General features: G+C 35.0%; 1 protein-coding gene across 6 annotated transcripts in view; it reads right to left on the bottom strand.

Annotated features, from left to right (window-relative positions):
* The window catches only part of MMS22L (MMS22 like, DNA repair protein), a 194,175-nt gene that overhangs the window by 151,384 nt on the left and 25,792 nt on the right, over positions 1–16,999 (bottom strand). For all 6 annotated transcript variants that reach the window (XR_014248429.1, XR_014248430.1, XM_082405195.1 and 3 more), the window contains exons 8-10: positions 13,119–13,249; positions 11,529–11,642; positions 2,803–2,979 (exon numbers count right to left, since the gene is read on the bottom strand). Coding sequence is in view for 4 of the 6 variants with exons in the window: in XM_082405195.1 (XP_082261321.1) it covers positions 2,803–2,979; positions 11,529–11,642; positions 13,119–13,249 (422 nt within the window). In the remaining 2 variants the exon portion in view is untranslated. The remainder of the gene's footprint in view (positions 1–2,802; positions 2,980–11,528; positions 11,643–13,118; positions 13,250–16,999) is intronic.

The following is a 16,999-nucleotide window of genomic DNA, read 5'->3' as shown; positions in this document are numbered from 1 at the left end:
CATCTCTATGATTATCACAAGACTAGAGGTATTTCTCTGCTGCAGAACATATGACTAACTATTATTACTTCATACCATCCTCTCACACCAGATTATTCTTTAGTGGAATAAAGCATGCTTAATGCATAACCATTTTCTATATGGTAGCTGGCTACGCTAATACATCATCAGGAGAAAAAAAGAATTCAGATAATTTTCAAAATTCTGATCTAAGTATATCTCAGAAACAAATTAAAATCCTATATAATCTCTCTGAAAGAATGAGTCAATACACCTTTATGTTCATAGATTAAAATGATTATATGATTTATAAACCAAATTGAGACACTTTTGAGAATAAAAGGGAAAAAACTAACCAGACAGGATGAAGGGAAAATGGGCATAAACTGGGACTGTCCCTGGCAGACTGGTACACATGGTTACGCTACCAGAGACCTATTCATGAGAGGAAGTCTTCAGAAAGTTTCTCATATCAAATTTATCTAAGTGATAAAAATAGGGTGATATTTAACCACTGTGTACCTCAGTTTCTTTACCTGTAAAATGGATATAATATTAACTTCTTGCCTACTGCATAACACTTCATTGAGATAAAAACCAAATAGTCACTCTGAGATATTAAACACTTTGCAAATGCAATATGCTAAAGGTTATCACCCCTAATGAAGACTATCATTAACTGGAGAACTTAAGTTTTTCTTTTAAAGCCATTAAGAAGTCAAGAAACGTTTGAAACTCTTTGAAGACTCATGAATAAAGGCAAAGTCTATTTTACATATACACATACACATTACACATCTTTATTATTTTATCATACAAAAGGTGGGTTTTTTTTCCCAAATACCATGGCTCTTTCCTCTTAAAACCTTCTACATAATTTTAAAAATTAAGATTTAAAAAAACATATGTATCTTGGCAAAAGAAAATCATAAAGGAACTGCTGACAAAGGTTAAGCTATTTTAAATACAGAGAATTCTTTCACTATCTTGATCCAGAGCTAATAAAAGCAATAATGTCCTACGGAGTTCCCTCTATGAAACTGAAGAGTGATTTCAGCAATGCAACATAGGGTGGTTGTACCAGTACAATTCAACATTACAATAGTAATACTAATGATATATATTAATGTGGCTAGATTACCTACCATACTGGGAGCATGTGGGGGTCAATATCAACCACTATTGAAATGTACCATTCACTCAAATAAGCGTTAATGGCAGTTCCAGCAAGCATTAATAACCTGAAAGCATGTTCCTTGAAGCAAGAGGCAGTACAATCTATTTCATGTGTATCCTATCACGGGCACCCATTATTACGATGGCCACTCAGTAGGAACTCAGAAGTGTTTACCTAATTACTGTATTTATTTACACTGCAGAAATATGTATTTGGAAGAATTAAGGTTGGGTGGTAAGAGAAATAAAAATGCTTATGTAAAGACCTTTGAATTATAGGTAAATTTTTTGAGTTCTTTCATTGTTGTTCTAGTATTTTAAGAACTAAAAGATGTGAAACATAACCATATTAACTCTATTATAATACTCAATAAAAGGACTACTACAGTAATAATGGCATTTATCAGTTACCATGTATCAGTATGGGAAGGACTCATGTGCATAAACAAAGGACATATGATCCTTCTCTCTGAGAAGTTCATTCTATTGATCTTATTGATCTCTCTCAATGAATTGGTAGAATGCTTAAATACATCGATACTGAGCTGTGTGTGGACTTCTCAGAGCACTTTCTGACTTATCTTACTATATCTTGTGATCTCCTAAAGGACCTTTTATTACTAGGGAATCACTTAGAGGACCTCTAAGGCCCTTTCCATTTCTAGGACACTATGTCAATACTAACTGACCCTCAGATTCCACGGATGATGTCTGGGCTCTGTCCAGTATTCCAAAAAGAGGAAAATCTGTGAAGTCCATCAAGGAACATGTTTCATAAAGCAAAGGTTCCTATACCTGATAAGAGTATGAGATCCAAGGGACTTTTTAAAAATAAGAATTCCCAAACTCCAGACCAGATTACAGTACTAAAACAGGATCTCTAGATTTAAGAAATCTGAATTTTTAAAAACTCACAGATAGGTCTGTTGATCAGCCAGGCTTGTTAACCACTGCCAGAAAAAAAGACCAATTTTGAAAATACAGACATGCTTATTTTATGGAACTGATGGGTTAATATAATACTATATTACTTCTGAACATGGAAGAAGTTATATACAAATAGGGTTTCAAATAAATACATCTACCAGCTGGTTTTATTTCATAGGGCTTTTTAAATAACACTGAAAAAAATGTTTCTAACTAGAAATTAATATACTAGTTAAAATCTCTGTCTTTTTACTTGAAGCAACTTCATGGTTGTTTAATAGATTAAAATATCTTCACAAATATCTTCTCTAATTCATTTCTAGAGATGTAGGCTTTCCCTTCGGCAATCTTAGAGATTTTAGAACTAGAAGAAATCTGAACAGAACAATCCAGTCCCGTGATTTCTGGATGAGAGAACAGAGGCCCAGAAAGGTTTAAGTAATTTATTAACGGTCACAAAACTACTTAGTAGCAGGCCAGGACTAGATCCCAAGTCTTTTCCCTAAACAAACAATAAAAACAAAGTTTATCATTTTCAAGATGTTTACAGAAAGGTTTACAGCTTCTAGATTCAGAAGCTGAGTTGATTTCTGTAGGATTATAATCTGATTTTTGTTGTTTCTGCTCACTTGTTAATTTGCCTACAAAAAATACATATTGATTGATAATACAAGAAAGTTTGAAAAAATAAAATCTTACCATTTCATCTGGTATTCCATGGCGATCAAACTGATAAAATGATGCTACATGAGCAATAATCCACCAACTAAAACCCAATGGATCCCTGGGCTGGATTACAGGCACAGAAGGTCTTTTTCGGTCATTTGATTTTTCAAAGAGCGTTTTCAGTAGTTTATTCAAACAGTTCCAAAATGACTATAGAAAAAGAGGTATTATGATTCAATTAAATTCAGACACTGATCCAATAACCTTTGATTTGGGTTTTTTCCTTCATTTTTGTAAGGAAATATACACACAAAAGAGAATACAAAACACATATATAAAACTTAGAGAATAATAAAAATACCCAGGTTAAAAATTAGAAAATGACTAGTTCCTACAGTTTCCACAATCACATCTTCTCCCATCCAGGAGTAACCATTATTCTGACTTCTATAATATATCATTCCCTAGTTTTTTAAGTTTTGCCACATAGATATACATGTCTCAATCACATATTGTTTGGCTTCACCTGTTTTTTTTTTTTAATGTGTTTGTATTCTTACGTAGCTTGTTTCTATTCTTTGGTAACTTACTTCTTTTCCTCAACATTATATTTGTGAGATTTACCCATATTAGTGAGTATAGCCATAGTTCATCAGAGTATTCCAATATATGACTATAAGATAAACTATTTACCTAATTTACTGTTGTTGAACATTTGATGGGTTTTAGTAAGATTTTTTTCTAGGTATTTGTCCATTTTATATAAATATTTGATATTATCAGATATTTTAATATCTGCAGAGTTTGAAGGCATGTTTCCATTTTCATTTCTAGTACTGACTTGTAATCATCTCAAGAAAGATAAGCCAATTTTAGTAATGTTTTTGAAGAACCAACTTTTGACTGTTTTGATCTTTCAATCTTTTGATCATCTTTGTTGTTTTCAATTTCATAAATTTGTGTTAGTCTTATTTACTACCTTTTATTTTCTTTGGGTTTACGATACAGGAATTTTTTCCCCTAACTTCTTACGATGATTTCTTAGCTCATTAATTTTCAACTTCTTTTCCTCTAACATTTGTATTTAAAGTTATATATTTCCCACTAATTATATCTTTAGCTGCAGTCCCAAAGCTTTAATTAGTAGTATGTTAGTTATCATTTACTTCAAGATATTTTATAATTTCCATGATATCTTCTTTCACCTATGGGTTATTTAGAAATGCATTTCAGTATTTCTAAGCATATGTGTATTTTTCTTTGTAGTTCTGTCAGTGTTTATTTTCTACATTTAACAGCATATTATTAGTCACATAAAATTTAAATATATTTTATCTTCCTGGTGCATTGGACCTTTAATCAGCATGAAATGACTTAATGCTTTCATTGGTTTTAAGTCTAATTTTCTCCAATATTAGTTTAATACATTACCTTTCTTATATCTTTTTTCTATCAATTGCATATCCTTCTGAATTTCGTTTTAGATTCTCTTATAAACAGCTTACAGTCTGTTCTGACAGTATATGTTTTAAATGAGCAATTAGTAGTACCTTTGCAGTTAATGTAATGTAACTCATATATTTAGTTTTAAACGTACCATCTTATTCTGTATTTCTATTTATACGTCTATTTTTTCCACCTATACCTCCTTCCTGCCTTCTTTTGGGTTGACTGTTTCACTATTTTCCCCTTTATTAGCTTGTAAGTTAAATAACCTACTTTCTCTTCTTTTAGTGGTATCTTAGAAACAACAGCATACATTCAAATATCTTGGTAAGTTAATATATATCTTGCTCTTCTCTCGGACAAAACAAGGACCTTAAAATACTCTAACTCATTTATGCCCTACCCAATTTATAAGCCAGTATTACCATGTATTTTATTTTTTAATCCCATTAGATTATATTATTGATTTATACAGAACATTTACCACTTACTTTATTCCTTCTTCTGCCTAAAATTTATCTTTCAGGATTCCCTTCAATTTTGTTTCATTGAAAATTGTTTCACCCCAGTCTTGAAATGCTGCATGAAGAATTTTATGTTGAAAATTACCTTGTTTTAATTCAATGAAGATATCATTCCCACTGGCCTCCACTGCTGTTGAGAAATCAGCTGTCAGTCTAATTGTCATTCTTTTGAAAGTAGCATTTTTCTGTGTGAATGCTTTTAATCTCTTCTCTTTGTCTCCAATGTTCTGCAGTTTCACTATGATGTATCATGGTATGTTTTTCTTTTTATTTGCCCTAGGTGGAATTCACTGGGCTTTTTAATACGATAGCTTTCATTAACATTAGAAGATTTTAAGTCATTTTCTCTTCACATATTTTTTCTGTTCCACTTTCTACTTCCTCTCCCTTGGAACTATACGTAGAAGTATATCAGATATTCTCTCTAGTCTCACATGCTGCATTTATCTACCGTGTTTCTTCAGTTTTCTTTGATCTGTAACAGTTGTTCAGATTATCTTTCATGACTGACCCTGATGTTCTTGAAGAGTAGGCCAGCTATTTAGGTTTGACTAGTATTCCTTCATGATTAGATTCACACGATGCATTTTTGGCAGGAATATCAAAAAAATTTTTATTCTTTCAATGCATCACATTGAGGGTACATAATTTCAATTTGTCGTATTATTGGTTAACTTTGATATCTTGGTTAAGGCGGTATCTGCTAGATGTTCTGCACTGCAAAGTTACTGCTCCCTTTGTAACAGACAAATACTGTGCAGAGATACTTATCAAGCTATGTAAATACTGTGCTTTTCATCATATTTTTGACAGCCATTGAGGATTCTTGCCTGAAACAATTACTATGAGGATTGTCAAGTGGTATTTTCAAATTCCATATTATTTCTACATTTACTAAGAAGTTTCCCTTCTCTCCATTTATTTATATCACTAAAGACTCACAAATCCTTACTGTACAGATTACAGTCCTTTGCTATCATTTATTTTTTTGCTTGAATTATCCCAGATTTGGTGTGTGGGAGATCTTCATGTTGGCCCTTGTGTCCTTTTGACAAGTCCTCATCATTTTTTCAGCACCTCGTTAGTTTCTGGTACAAAAGGTTCCAGACTCATTTTTATTTTGCATGCTCCCACCTAGAATCAGTCATTTTACCATTCTCTTTTCACTGGAGAATGGTTATTTCAAAACCAAGACATAGCTGAAATTTTCTCACTGCTACTCAGATATCCACCTAGTAAATAAGGTAGAAAATGTATATATGTCCACTCCCACATATCACTCAAGAAATACTCATTAGTTTTCCTTTTCTTCCGTGAAATTTAAGTCTAAATGACATCTACTAGGTACTGAGTGTTGAGTTTTTAAGAATGCACTCATACAGATATAGCCAGTATTAGCTACATTTTAAAATATTTTCTGGGATAAAAATATGCCCTTAATCATATTAGTTTATTTTCATTCTTGGAGTTCCCACATAATTTGTGCTATGTGTGAATTCCCAAACATTCCTGATCCTCTCCTAGGCTTCTCTAATTGCTTCCTATCCTGTCCCCCTGGGAAGCAGCACCTTGTTGCCTCCACAAAGGTCAGCAGCAGCAGTCCAGACAACATTTGAAAATAACTTAATAACCCTGAACTGCTGCTCCCCTTTGGACAATTTCCTTAGAGCATTAGTCCTTTGAACACTGACTTGGTTCCAGAAAATGTCCCTTTCTCAGTGGGAAGACTCAAAATCCCATTCAGTCTTCCCCTCCCTCATTCCAAAGAACAGGACGGAGGGTAGGCAGTCCTGTTCTTTGGAATTAAAGAGAGAAGGAATTAAATACTTCTTTTTGGAAGAATGTAAGCTTGCGTGCACACACGTATATACACGCACACATATAATTTGTTCTTTTAAAAAAATAAACAGAAATCAGCGCTGACACATCATAAATTTTTAAAATCATGTACAAGACAGAAAAAAAAAATCTCTGCTTTCAGCAGTCTGGAAAGCTCCTAAGAATAGGTTCTATATAGAGCTTAGCTCTCTGTCAGCATTCAGGGGAATGATCACATCTCCTGCAATATCATTAACTCCTGAGTGAATGAAAGAGAAAAGCTTCCCTGTTCCTCCTGAATCTTTCAATTGCTTTTTCAGTTTTTCTTTCTCAGCTTATCCACATCCATCTTGGTCCCCCAAAGCCATTGCCCGTCTGATAGTACAAAGAGTAATTTTTAACTTGCTTTTTTGTTGTTTTAGAAGGAATTTTTTGTTTTGTTTCCTTTTTGTTTGGTCAATTTTTCTTGGTCTTGAGATTCTATTGAGGGAGTATGTCATAGTTAGAGTCCATATAACCTCCATAGAGCAAAAGGTGGGACTAAATCGCTTTCCTTTTCTTCTTTTTATAAATTTATTTATTTATTTATTTTTGGCTGCGTTGGGTCTTCATTTCTGTGCACGTGGGCTTTCTCTAGCTGCGGCGAGTGGGGGCTACTCTTCGTTGCGGTGCGCGGGCTTCTCATTGTGGTGGCTTCTACTGTTGTGGAGCACGGGCTCTAGGCACGTGGGCGCAATAGTTATGGCTCATGGGCTCTAGAGCACAGGCTCAGTAGTTGTGGCACATGGACTTAGTTGCTCCACGGCATGTGGGATCTTCCCGGACCAGGGCTTGAACCCGTGTCCCCTGCATTGGCAGGCGGATTCTTAACCACTGCGCCACCAGGGAAGTCCCTACCTCGCTTTTCTTTAAACTGAGGGCTTGTTCTATTGTGCCATACTGGTATTTCATTCAATGCTCGGGCTGGAAGTCCGAGATCAGGGTGCCAGCATGGTCACATGATGGCCCTCTTCCAGGTCACAGACGTCTGCTGTGTCCTCACAAGGAGGAAGGGTTTTTGAGTCTTTTTAAATGCTCTACTGTTGCCTTGTTTTATGTTGTTTTTAAGAAGTCTAGTGCAGGTCAACTTATTCAGCTTTTCTAAGTAATTTAGTCTTTTAGCCTAGAGGATTTGAAGATTTCCTTCAGGACTGGAAGATATTTCCTATATGTCTGAAGTCAAATAGTTTTACAATATGTCTCAGGATGGATTATTTGGAATTAATCTTTCCACTTAGCAAGCAGGCCATTTCAATATGTAGATTTGGGTCTTCTTTTACTTCTGGAATATTTTCTTGGATAATAATTTTGAGTGTTAGGTATATCCCATTGTTTTGGGTTTTTTTAGGGACTCCATTTATACATATGGTTATTTCTGCTTTGCTTATCTCCCATTTCAACCATTTTCTCTCTAACCATTTATATTCCTTTTTTTATCTCATTTTTACTCTCTTGGTTATTTTCCTGCATTTCTTCCATGCCCCTTATTAAATTTTCATTTGAGTCTATTCTCCTTGGGCACTTTGTAATTTACTCAATTCTATAATGATGTTTTCTTCCATTTCTCTCCTGCCTTCAGTTTATTCTTTTCATTAATTCCTAGCTTTTGGTCTATCTGTTTTAAAATCTGAAAATCTTATTCAAGGTGCTTTTCTGTTTTTGTTTTTTTTTTATAGCCCCAAATGCTTATCTCCTTAATTCAGTCTGGAGTATTGTCTTAGGATTTTCTTCTGCATTATAGTTGTTTCTGGGGAAGAGGGTATCCTCAGCTAAAGTATATCAAATCAATTCTGTTTCCTTGTAGTAACTTTATAAAGACTTGCTTAGTTTCCTTCTTTTCATTTTGCAGGTTTGGACTACTCTAAAATATTCCTAGTTCAGTGAAGCCCTCTTTTGTCAATGTACCAAAGTCCCATTTCTTTACTAGATTTCTTTTTTTTTGGTGGTGGTGGTGGTGGGAGAGTAGGTATGAATCCTTTGATTGTTTTTTTATTTTACAAGAGACATTGTTCTATGCTTTTACTTCCTATCCCCTTCACCACCTAATCACCAAGGGGGAACCACTCCCTTTTTGCCTTTTTATTCTCCAGAAGCTCTACCTTCAAAGACTGCCTCATGTTCTGCACACACTTTTATGTTCCTATCCTTCTGATCTACAAGAAACCTTTCCAGTATTTTTCACATTCTTGAAATGGTTTTAGACCAATTTTACGGCTACTGCTAGCTCTCTTCTTCTCTCCTCAGAGCAGTTTTCCTCAGACTGCCTGCCCTTGCTTGACAGAAAGGTGTGGTAGTGCTTTGGTGGCTTTTACTTTTAATTTACAGCTTTGAACATTCTTACCTTGCAGGTATGCTATCAACATGTTTCTGTGCAGTTTTATTTGTTCTTGCTATTCTATATTTTGGGGGAGGTTACATGAGAAGATGTGGGTTTAAGCGTCCACCCATTGTCCAAGGCTACTCAGAAGTCACTGGCTTGAAATTTTTAGTACAACCTAAGCAACATGAACTCAGGCTATAAAACTGTGTGAGTGCTGGCTTACGATAAATACACTGAAGCAATTTTAAACTGAAAAGAAACACAGTTAAAGACAGGCAATTTTCCTTACAAATTTAGTTGAGCTTCTAGTTCATCCTTTTGGTGCCCCAGATTTATGGGTAGTTGGTGTATAGTAGGTTACCAACTTGAGTTGATTCTGAGCTTTGTCTTCTATTCTTGGACCTTATAATATATGAAAGCTAATGTTCCAAGTTTACATAATTCAGCAACTGCCTCTCAGCTACAAGGTTCAGCTGACCTGAATTCCCACCTACATTTAGTATTTGGCCTCAATACTTCTTACTTTCAACAAGTTCACTGACACATCTAAAATGCTTATTATATGATATCCAGCATGATTAGATTAATTATTCTTTTAGCAGGAAGGTCAAACTGTCTTACTGTCAGGAATGGAAACTTCTAATTTAACTTTCAAAATAAAATAGCTTTCAAAATCTGTGAATAATATATTTTAGTTGTATTTAAAAAAATGAAATGACCTCAGATTTCCATTATTTTAAGACAAATAATTCTGGTTACTACATAAAATGAAAAGCATAACAGTCATTTAGGTTAAACAATACATATTACTATGCAAATTTCTACAATATAGTATTTTAAATTATGCCTACTTTTCTGCTTAAAATCTAGAAAAAGTCTCAGGGCAACAAGTATGAACATGCCTTCATTAACTCTATGTAGTTTATACTTTCAAGTCTAAAATTTATAAAATAAGAACAATTCTAAAAAATATAAAATTCTTAAAGATAAACTTTGCAGAAAATGGAAAAATCGATGTTTACCATGTAAATGAAATAAAATATCCTGGAAAATAATCAAAGGAAAATATTGCTGAGACTGTGCAATATTTAAGTCTCATTGTGGAAAGCTTAATGCTACTGACAAACCAAAATGCCATGGAAAAACAACTTTCTTACTCAATAAGTAAAAATGCGTTAAATTTATACATAGTAAATTTACTTTATTTTACTTATACCTCGTAAATTTACTACTAAAATAACTCAAAATAAATATAGTACTATAAACCTCCAAAAAGTTATTATTAAAATTATATAGATTATTTTCATTGTCCTAAAAGTGCCCTGTGTTCTGCCCACCCTCAGAAACCACTCATCTTTTTACTGTTTTCATAGCTTTAGCTTTCACAGAATGTCATATAGTTGGAATCATACAGCGTGTAGCTTTTTAGTTTGGTTTCTCTCACTTAGTTATATGCATTTAAGGTTCCTCCATGTCTTTTTATGGCTTGATAGCTCATTCTTTTTAGTGATGAATAATATTTCATTGTCTGGTACACCACAGTTTATCCATTTACCTACTGAAGGATATCTTGGCTGCTTCCAAGTTTTGGCAATTATGAATAAAGCTGCTATAAACATGCATGTGCAGGTTTTTGTGTTGACATGAGTTTTCATTGGGTAAATACCAAGAAGCACAATTGCTGGATCCATATGCTAAAACTATGTTTAGTTTTGTAAGAAACAAGCAAAATGTCTTCCAAAGTGGCTGTACCATTCTGCATTCCCACCAGCAATGAATGAGAGTTCCTGTTGTTCCACATTCTCATCAGCATTTAGAGTTGTCAGTGTTCCCAATTTTGGTCATTCTAATAGGAGTGGTATCTCATTGTTCTATCCGTTTACATTTCCCTGAATTTGTAGTGTCTTTAAAGAAATTTTTAAAATATTAGAATTGAGCTTTCAACTTGAAGAGCTACAGAGGAGTTTTTTTAATTTATGGATAAATTCTTGAAAATGTATATAGGAAGAAATTATTTTAAACTCCTAACTGGATAAGAACATATAACATAAACCATTTTAAGTATCATTTCACAGTGAATTATTTGTATTTACTTCTGCATATGAATATTTCTCTTTTTCTACTAATCCAGAACACTTGAAATAAAATAAAGCCCCATTCTGAAGACCTGATTCAGAATGAGGTGAAGTAAAATTTCCCACCTTCCCCTTTGTGTTTTTCTTTCTCCTTCCTTGAAATAAGATACTGTAAAATTGATTAATAAAAACCTGTGCTTTATTTCTCCACAACTCTAAATCTGCCTCATTTCCTAACTAAAATGTTTCCTGGATTACTAGAGGGTTTTTAAGTATGGCCTAAAAGATTCTTCACAGAAAAAAAAAAGAACTTGAGAAAATAAAAGAGTCAAATCTTCTACTTCTCCTAGATGTTTCATATTACCAATTTAGGGTTAAAAAGATAGTAGGTATTTAGTATTCAGTTAATGCTCTGTTTGGTGGTGATTGTTGTCTTATTATAAAGAAAGACTTCGCAAGATTTTTCTTTGACAAAACCACTGCATGAATTCAATGTAAGAGCTAGTAACAATAACTAACATCAATTTTATAACTTACTTCTGAGAGAGACCATTTACTCCTGTGGTTGAGAAGATGAATGAGTAGAACCCATAATTCTTTAATGCATGGACATGGGCAATGGTGACTCATTAATGCTTCAGAAGGCCTAACCTGCAGGAAAGAACCAAAAAGAGTAACTTATAAGACAGCAGAACTTTACATGCCACATATCTCCCCAAATGTTTTAAAAGAATGATTCAGGTGACTTAAAATTTATGCTCAATTACATAAAACTGTTTATAAAAAAAGTACCATTTCATTAACTTTTAAAATAAATTTCCATTTAAAAAACAAAAGAACACAATGAATTTTATTTTCAACTTAAAAAAAAAACCTCTGCTTTAATCCTCTAGTCCAATGGTCAGCAAAGTTGTCCTGTAAAGGGCTAGATAGTAAATATTTGAGGCTTTAATAGTGAAATAGTCTTTGTAACAACTATTCAACTCTGCCACTGTTCTGCAACATCAGTCACAGATAATGGATAAAAAGGATGGGACTGTGTTCCAGTAAAATTTTATTTACAAAAACAGGTGGTGTGCTAGATTTGGCTACAGGGCCATGGTTTCTAAACTTTGATCTAATCCATCAGCCAAATAAAAAGACTTCTAAGAAAATGAATAGAAAATAAATTTTGATTCACTGTAATGCAGACTAAATTTTTTTGTAAGTACAATTATTAGGAATTTATAAAGGTTAGGCAACTTTACCACTTTTGTAACAAATATACCCTCAATGGCCCCAAATAATACAGAGAATAGGCACTGTAAGTATAGCAAGTATAGCTAGACTTCTGAAATTCATAATGTGTTCATTATTTCACATACTACATACACTCTTCTAACATAATACACAGTAAAAAAAAAAAAAACAACAGTCAAGACATTACTATATCATATCTGGTCAATCTACTAATTATATTAGTTGTAAATACATAGACTAGATTTAAACAATATTAATAATAAATACATAAAACACAATCTAAATTTTAAAAAATTATAAATCCCAATTTCCCATAGGTAACATTTATGCTTGTAACCTGAAATAAGTGATGATAGTCGACAAATTTCCATTGCTTGAAAATAAATGTATACCATAGCACTTTTAAATCACTGTCTGCATTAAACGCTATGATAAGCAATTTAGTAAAATGATGTAATTTCCCCCATGATTCCAGACCTTTTATGAAAACAACCAAACAAAACCTCTCTTTAAATGTGTCAACTAACTTTAGCTAAGTACTCATTTATTTTATTATATAACAACAAAACAACAGATTATTAAAGGGCTGGTCTCTATTTGAACAGAAATTAAATTTCCAATCATTATCATGAACATTCTGTTTTTATTTATTTTTGACAAATGGAAAAGGCTATTTTTTTTTAAAACAGCTCTAAAACACTAATTCCAGCCTGTTTTAAATGTTTAACTCAAATTCTTTTCCCAACCACCTACCAAATAACAGTAAATATAAAATTAGAAGAATTAACAAGTAAGCCATTTTAGATTCTTATGGGTCAAACCACATGCATTAAGTACTGACTATTGCCATTAAATACCAAAAGTGCAAATGAACTCGTAAAGCATTACCTTATCATACCTGTTGAGGGACAGGCTTATTAAATCACAAAGAAGATTTTCACAATGTTCTTCAAATAGGCTGACATTGGTTAAATTGTCACCTGCCAGGTTCATAAACTGATGACTATATATAACTTGTTCTAAAAGTGGAATAAGATAAATTCTGTTTAAAACTACAGTAGATTTTACTAATTCAGAAGGAGGAAAGTGACTGTACACCTTTAAATTAACATAACAAAACTGCAAAATAAACAGTTAAAAGCAAATATTTTTGCAAATAAAAGTTTGAAAGCAATTCCTTTCTTATATGAGCAGTGATAGACATTAGTTTACAAAAGTTTCAATCCTCCCAAGTACCATTTAATAGATTTTCTTAATTTGGCCATCTGAAAAGCAACAATGCAATATCACTTCAGAGAAAAAAATACAAGACAGGAAACACCAGAAAATCTTTACCCATATTTCTAACCAAAAAAGCCTTTAAAACGTTATTCCTTTAACAAATACTGATAAACTAACCATGTGCAATTGTTTTTTGGCATGAAATAGAGCAAACCAAGGTAACGGATACCAAAATTTGAACCTGTCAAAGTAAGTTCACCTGAGTATTGCTCTAAGAATATATTATTTGAAATACAGTCCACATGAGAGAGGAAAGGATATATCTGTGTACACCTTTATATGTTCACATGTACGTATGTAAGTGCTTACACATATACATGTACACATGTATGTATTTTCGTATTATTAATTCATTGAAAAGTAGGTATTGAGGTAAAGGATGTTTATAACCTAAATAATAATTTACAACTACAGGAGACCTTAATATGGCAGAGGAGTAAGACATGGAGATCACCTTCCTCCCCACAAATACATCAGAAATACATCTACACGTGGAACAACCCCTACAGAACACCTACTGAACGCTGGCAGAAGACCTCAGACTTCCCAAAAGTCAAGAAACTCCCCACATACCTGGGTAGGGCAAAAAAAAAAAAGAAAAAACAGAGACAAAAGAATAGGGTCAGGACCTGAATCTCTAGGAGGGAGCTGTGAAGGAGGAAAAGTTTCCACACACTAGGAAGCCCCTTCACTGGCAGAGACAGGGGTGGCGGGGGAGAAGCTTCAGAGCCACGGAGATCACAGCAACAGGAGTGCAGAGGGCAAAGTGGAGAGATTCCTACACAGAGGATCAGTGCCAACCAGCACTAACCAGCCCAAGAGGCTTGTATGCTCACCCGCCAGGATGGGTTGGGGCTGGGAGTTGAGGCTCAGGCTTCAGAGGTCAGATCCCAGGGAGAGGACTGGGGTTGGTTGCGTGAACACAGCCTGAAGGGGGCTAGTGCACCACAGCTAGCCGGGAGGGAGTCCGGTAAAAACTCTGGACCTGCCTAAGAGGCAAGAGACCATTGTTTCAGGGTGCGCGAGGAAAGGGGATTCAGAGCACTGCCTAAACGAGCTCCAGAGATGGCCATGAGATGCTAAGGATGCTGCTGCCGCCACCAAGAAGCCTGTGTGCAAGCACAGGTCACCATCCACACCTCCCCTCCCGGGTGCCTGTGCAGCCTGCCACTACCAGGGTCCTGTGATCCAGGGACAACTTCCCTGGGAGAACACACGGTACGCCTCAGGCTGGTGCAATGTCAAGCTGGCCTCTGCCGCCACAGGCTCGCCCCGCATTCCTTAACCCTCCCTCCCCGCAGCCTGAGTGAGCCAGAGCCCCCTAGTCAGCTGCTCCTTTAACCCCGTAATGTCTTAGTGAAGAACAGATGCCCTCAGGCGACCTACACACAGAGGTGGGTCCAAATCCGAAGCTGAACCCCAGGAGCTGTGCGAACAAAGAAGACAAAGGGAAACCACTCTTAGCAGCATCAGGGGCAGCGGATTAATCTCCACAATCAACCTGAGGTACCTTGCATCTGTGGAATAACTGAATACACAACAAATCATCCCAAAATTGAGGCAGTGCACTTTGGGAGAAACTGTAGACCTGGGGTTTGCTTTCTGCATCTAATTTGTTTCTGGTTTTATGTTTATCTTAGTTTAGTATTTAGAGTTTATTATCATTGGTAGATTTGTTTATTGATTTGATTGCTCTCTTCCTTTTTACTTTTTTTAATATATAGATACATATACTTTTTTCCTTCTCTTTTTGTGAGTGTGTATGTGTACCCTTCTTTGTGTGATTTTGTCTGTATAGCTTTGCTTTTACCATTTGTCCTAGGGTTCTGTCTGTCCGTTTTTTTCTTTTTTTTTGTATACTTTTTAGTGCTTATTATCATTGGTGGATTTTGCTTTTTGGTTTGGTTGCTCTCTTCTTTCTTTCTTTCTTCTTTTTATTACTTTTAAATTTTTTTAATTTTTAATATTTTTTTAATTTTCAATTTTAATAACTTTATATTATTTTCTTTTTTTTTCCTTTCTTTCTATTTTTCTCCCTTTTCTTCTGAGCAGTGTGGCTGACAGAGTCTTTGTGCGCTGGATGGGTGTCAGGCCTGTGCCTCTGAGGTGGGAGAGCCGAGTTCAGGACATTGGTCCACCAGAGACCTCCCAGCTCCATGTAATGTCAAACGGCGAAAGCTCTCCCAGATATCTCCATGTCAAAGCTAAGACCCAGTTCCACTCAACGACCAGCAAGCTACAGTGCTGGACACCCTATGTCAAACAACTAGCAGGACAGGAACACAACCCCACCCTTTAGCAGAGAGGTTGCCTAAAATCATAATAAGGTCACAGACACCCCAAAACACACCACTGGACACAGATCTGCCCACCAAAAAGATAAGATCCAGCTTCATCCACCAGAACACAGGCACTAGTCCCCTCCAACAGGAAGCCTACACAATCCACTGAACCAACCTCAGCCACTAGGGGCAGACACCAAAAACAACAGGAACTATGAACCTGCAGACTGAGAAAAGGAGACCCCAAACACAGTAAGTTAAGCAAAATGAGAAGACAGAGAAACACACAGCAGATGAAGGAGCAAGGTAAAAACCCACCACATCAAACAGATGAAGAGGAAATACGCAGTCTACCTGAAAAAGAATTCTGAGTAATGATAGTAAAGATGTTCCAAAATCTTGGAAATAGAATGGAGAAAATACAAGAAACGTTTAACAAGGACCTAGAAGAACTAAAGAGCAAACAAACAATGATGAACAACACAATAAATGAAATTAAAAATTCTCTAGAAGGAATCAATAGCAGAATAACTGAGGCAGAAGAACGGATAAGTGACCTGGAAGATAAAATTGTGGAAATAACTACTGTAGAGAAGAATAAAGAAAAAAGAATGAAAAGAATTGAGGACAGTCTCAGAGACCTCTGGGACAACATTAAACACAGCAACATTCGAATTATAGGGGTCTCAGAAGAAGAGAAAAAGAAAGGGACTGAGAAAATATTTGAAGAGATCATAGTTGAAAACCTGTCTAATATGGGAAAAGAAATAGTCAAGCAAGTCCAGGAAGCACAGAGTCCCATACAGGATAAATCCAAGGAAAAACATGCCAAGATACATATTAATCAAACTATCAAAAATTAAATACAAAGAAAAAATATTAAAAGCACAAGGGAAAAGCAACCATTAACATACAAGAGAATCCCCATAAGGTTAACAGCTGATCTTTCAGCAGAAAATCCGCAAGCCAGAGGGAGTGGCAGGGCATATTTACAGTGATGAAAGGGAAAAACCTACAACCAAGATTACTCTACCCAGCAAGGATCACATTCAGATTCGACAGAGAAATTAAAACCTTTACAGACAGGTAAAAGCTAAGAGAATTCAGCACCACGAAACCAGCTTTACAACAAATGCAAGAGGAACTTCTCTAGGCAGGAAACACAAGAGAAGGAAAAGACCTACAACAACAAACCCAAAACAATTA

This window comes from Balaenoptera borealis (assembly GCF_965194805.1).
Source record: "Balaenoptera borealis genome assembly, chromosome: 9".
Classification (NCBI taxonomy): Eukaryota; Metazoa; Chordata; class Mammalia; order Artiodactyla; family Balaenopteridae; genus Balaenoptera; species Balaenoptera borealis.
The sequence above is the reverse complement of the archived record's forward strand: the minus strand, read 5'-3'. Positions and strand labels throughout refer to the sequence as shown.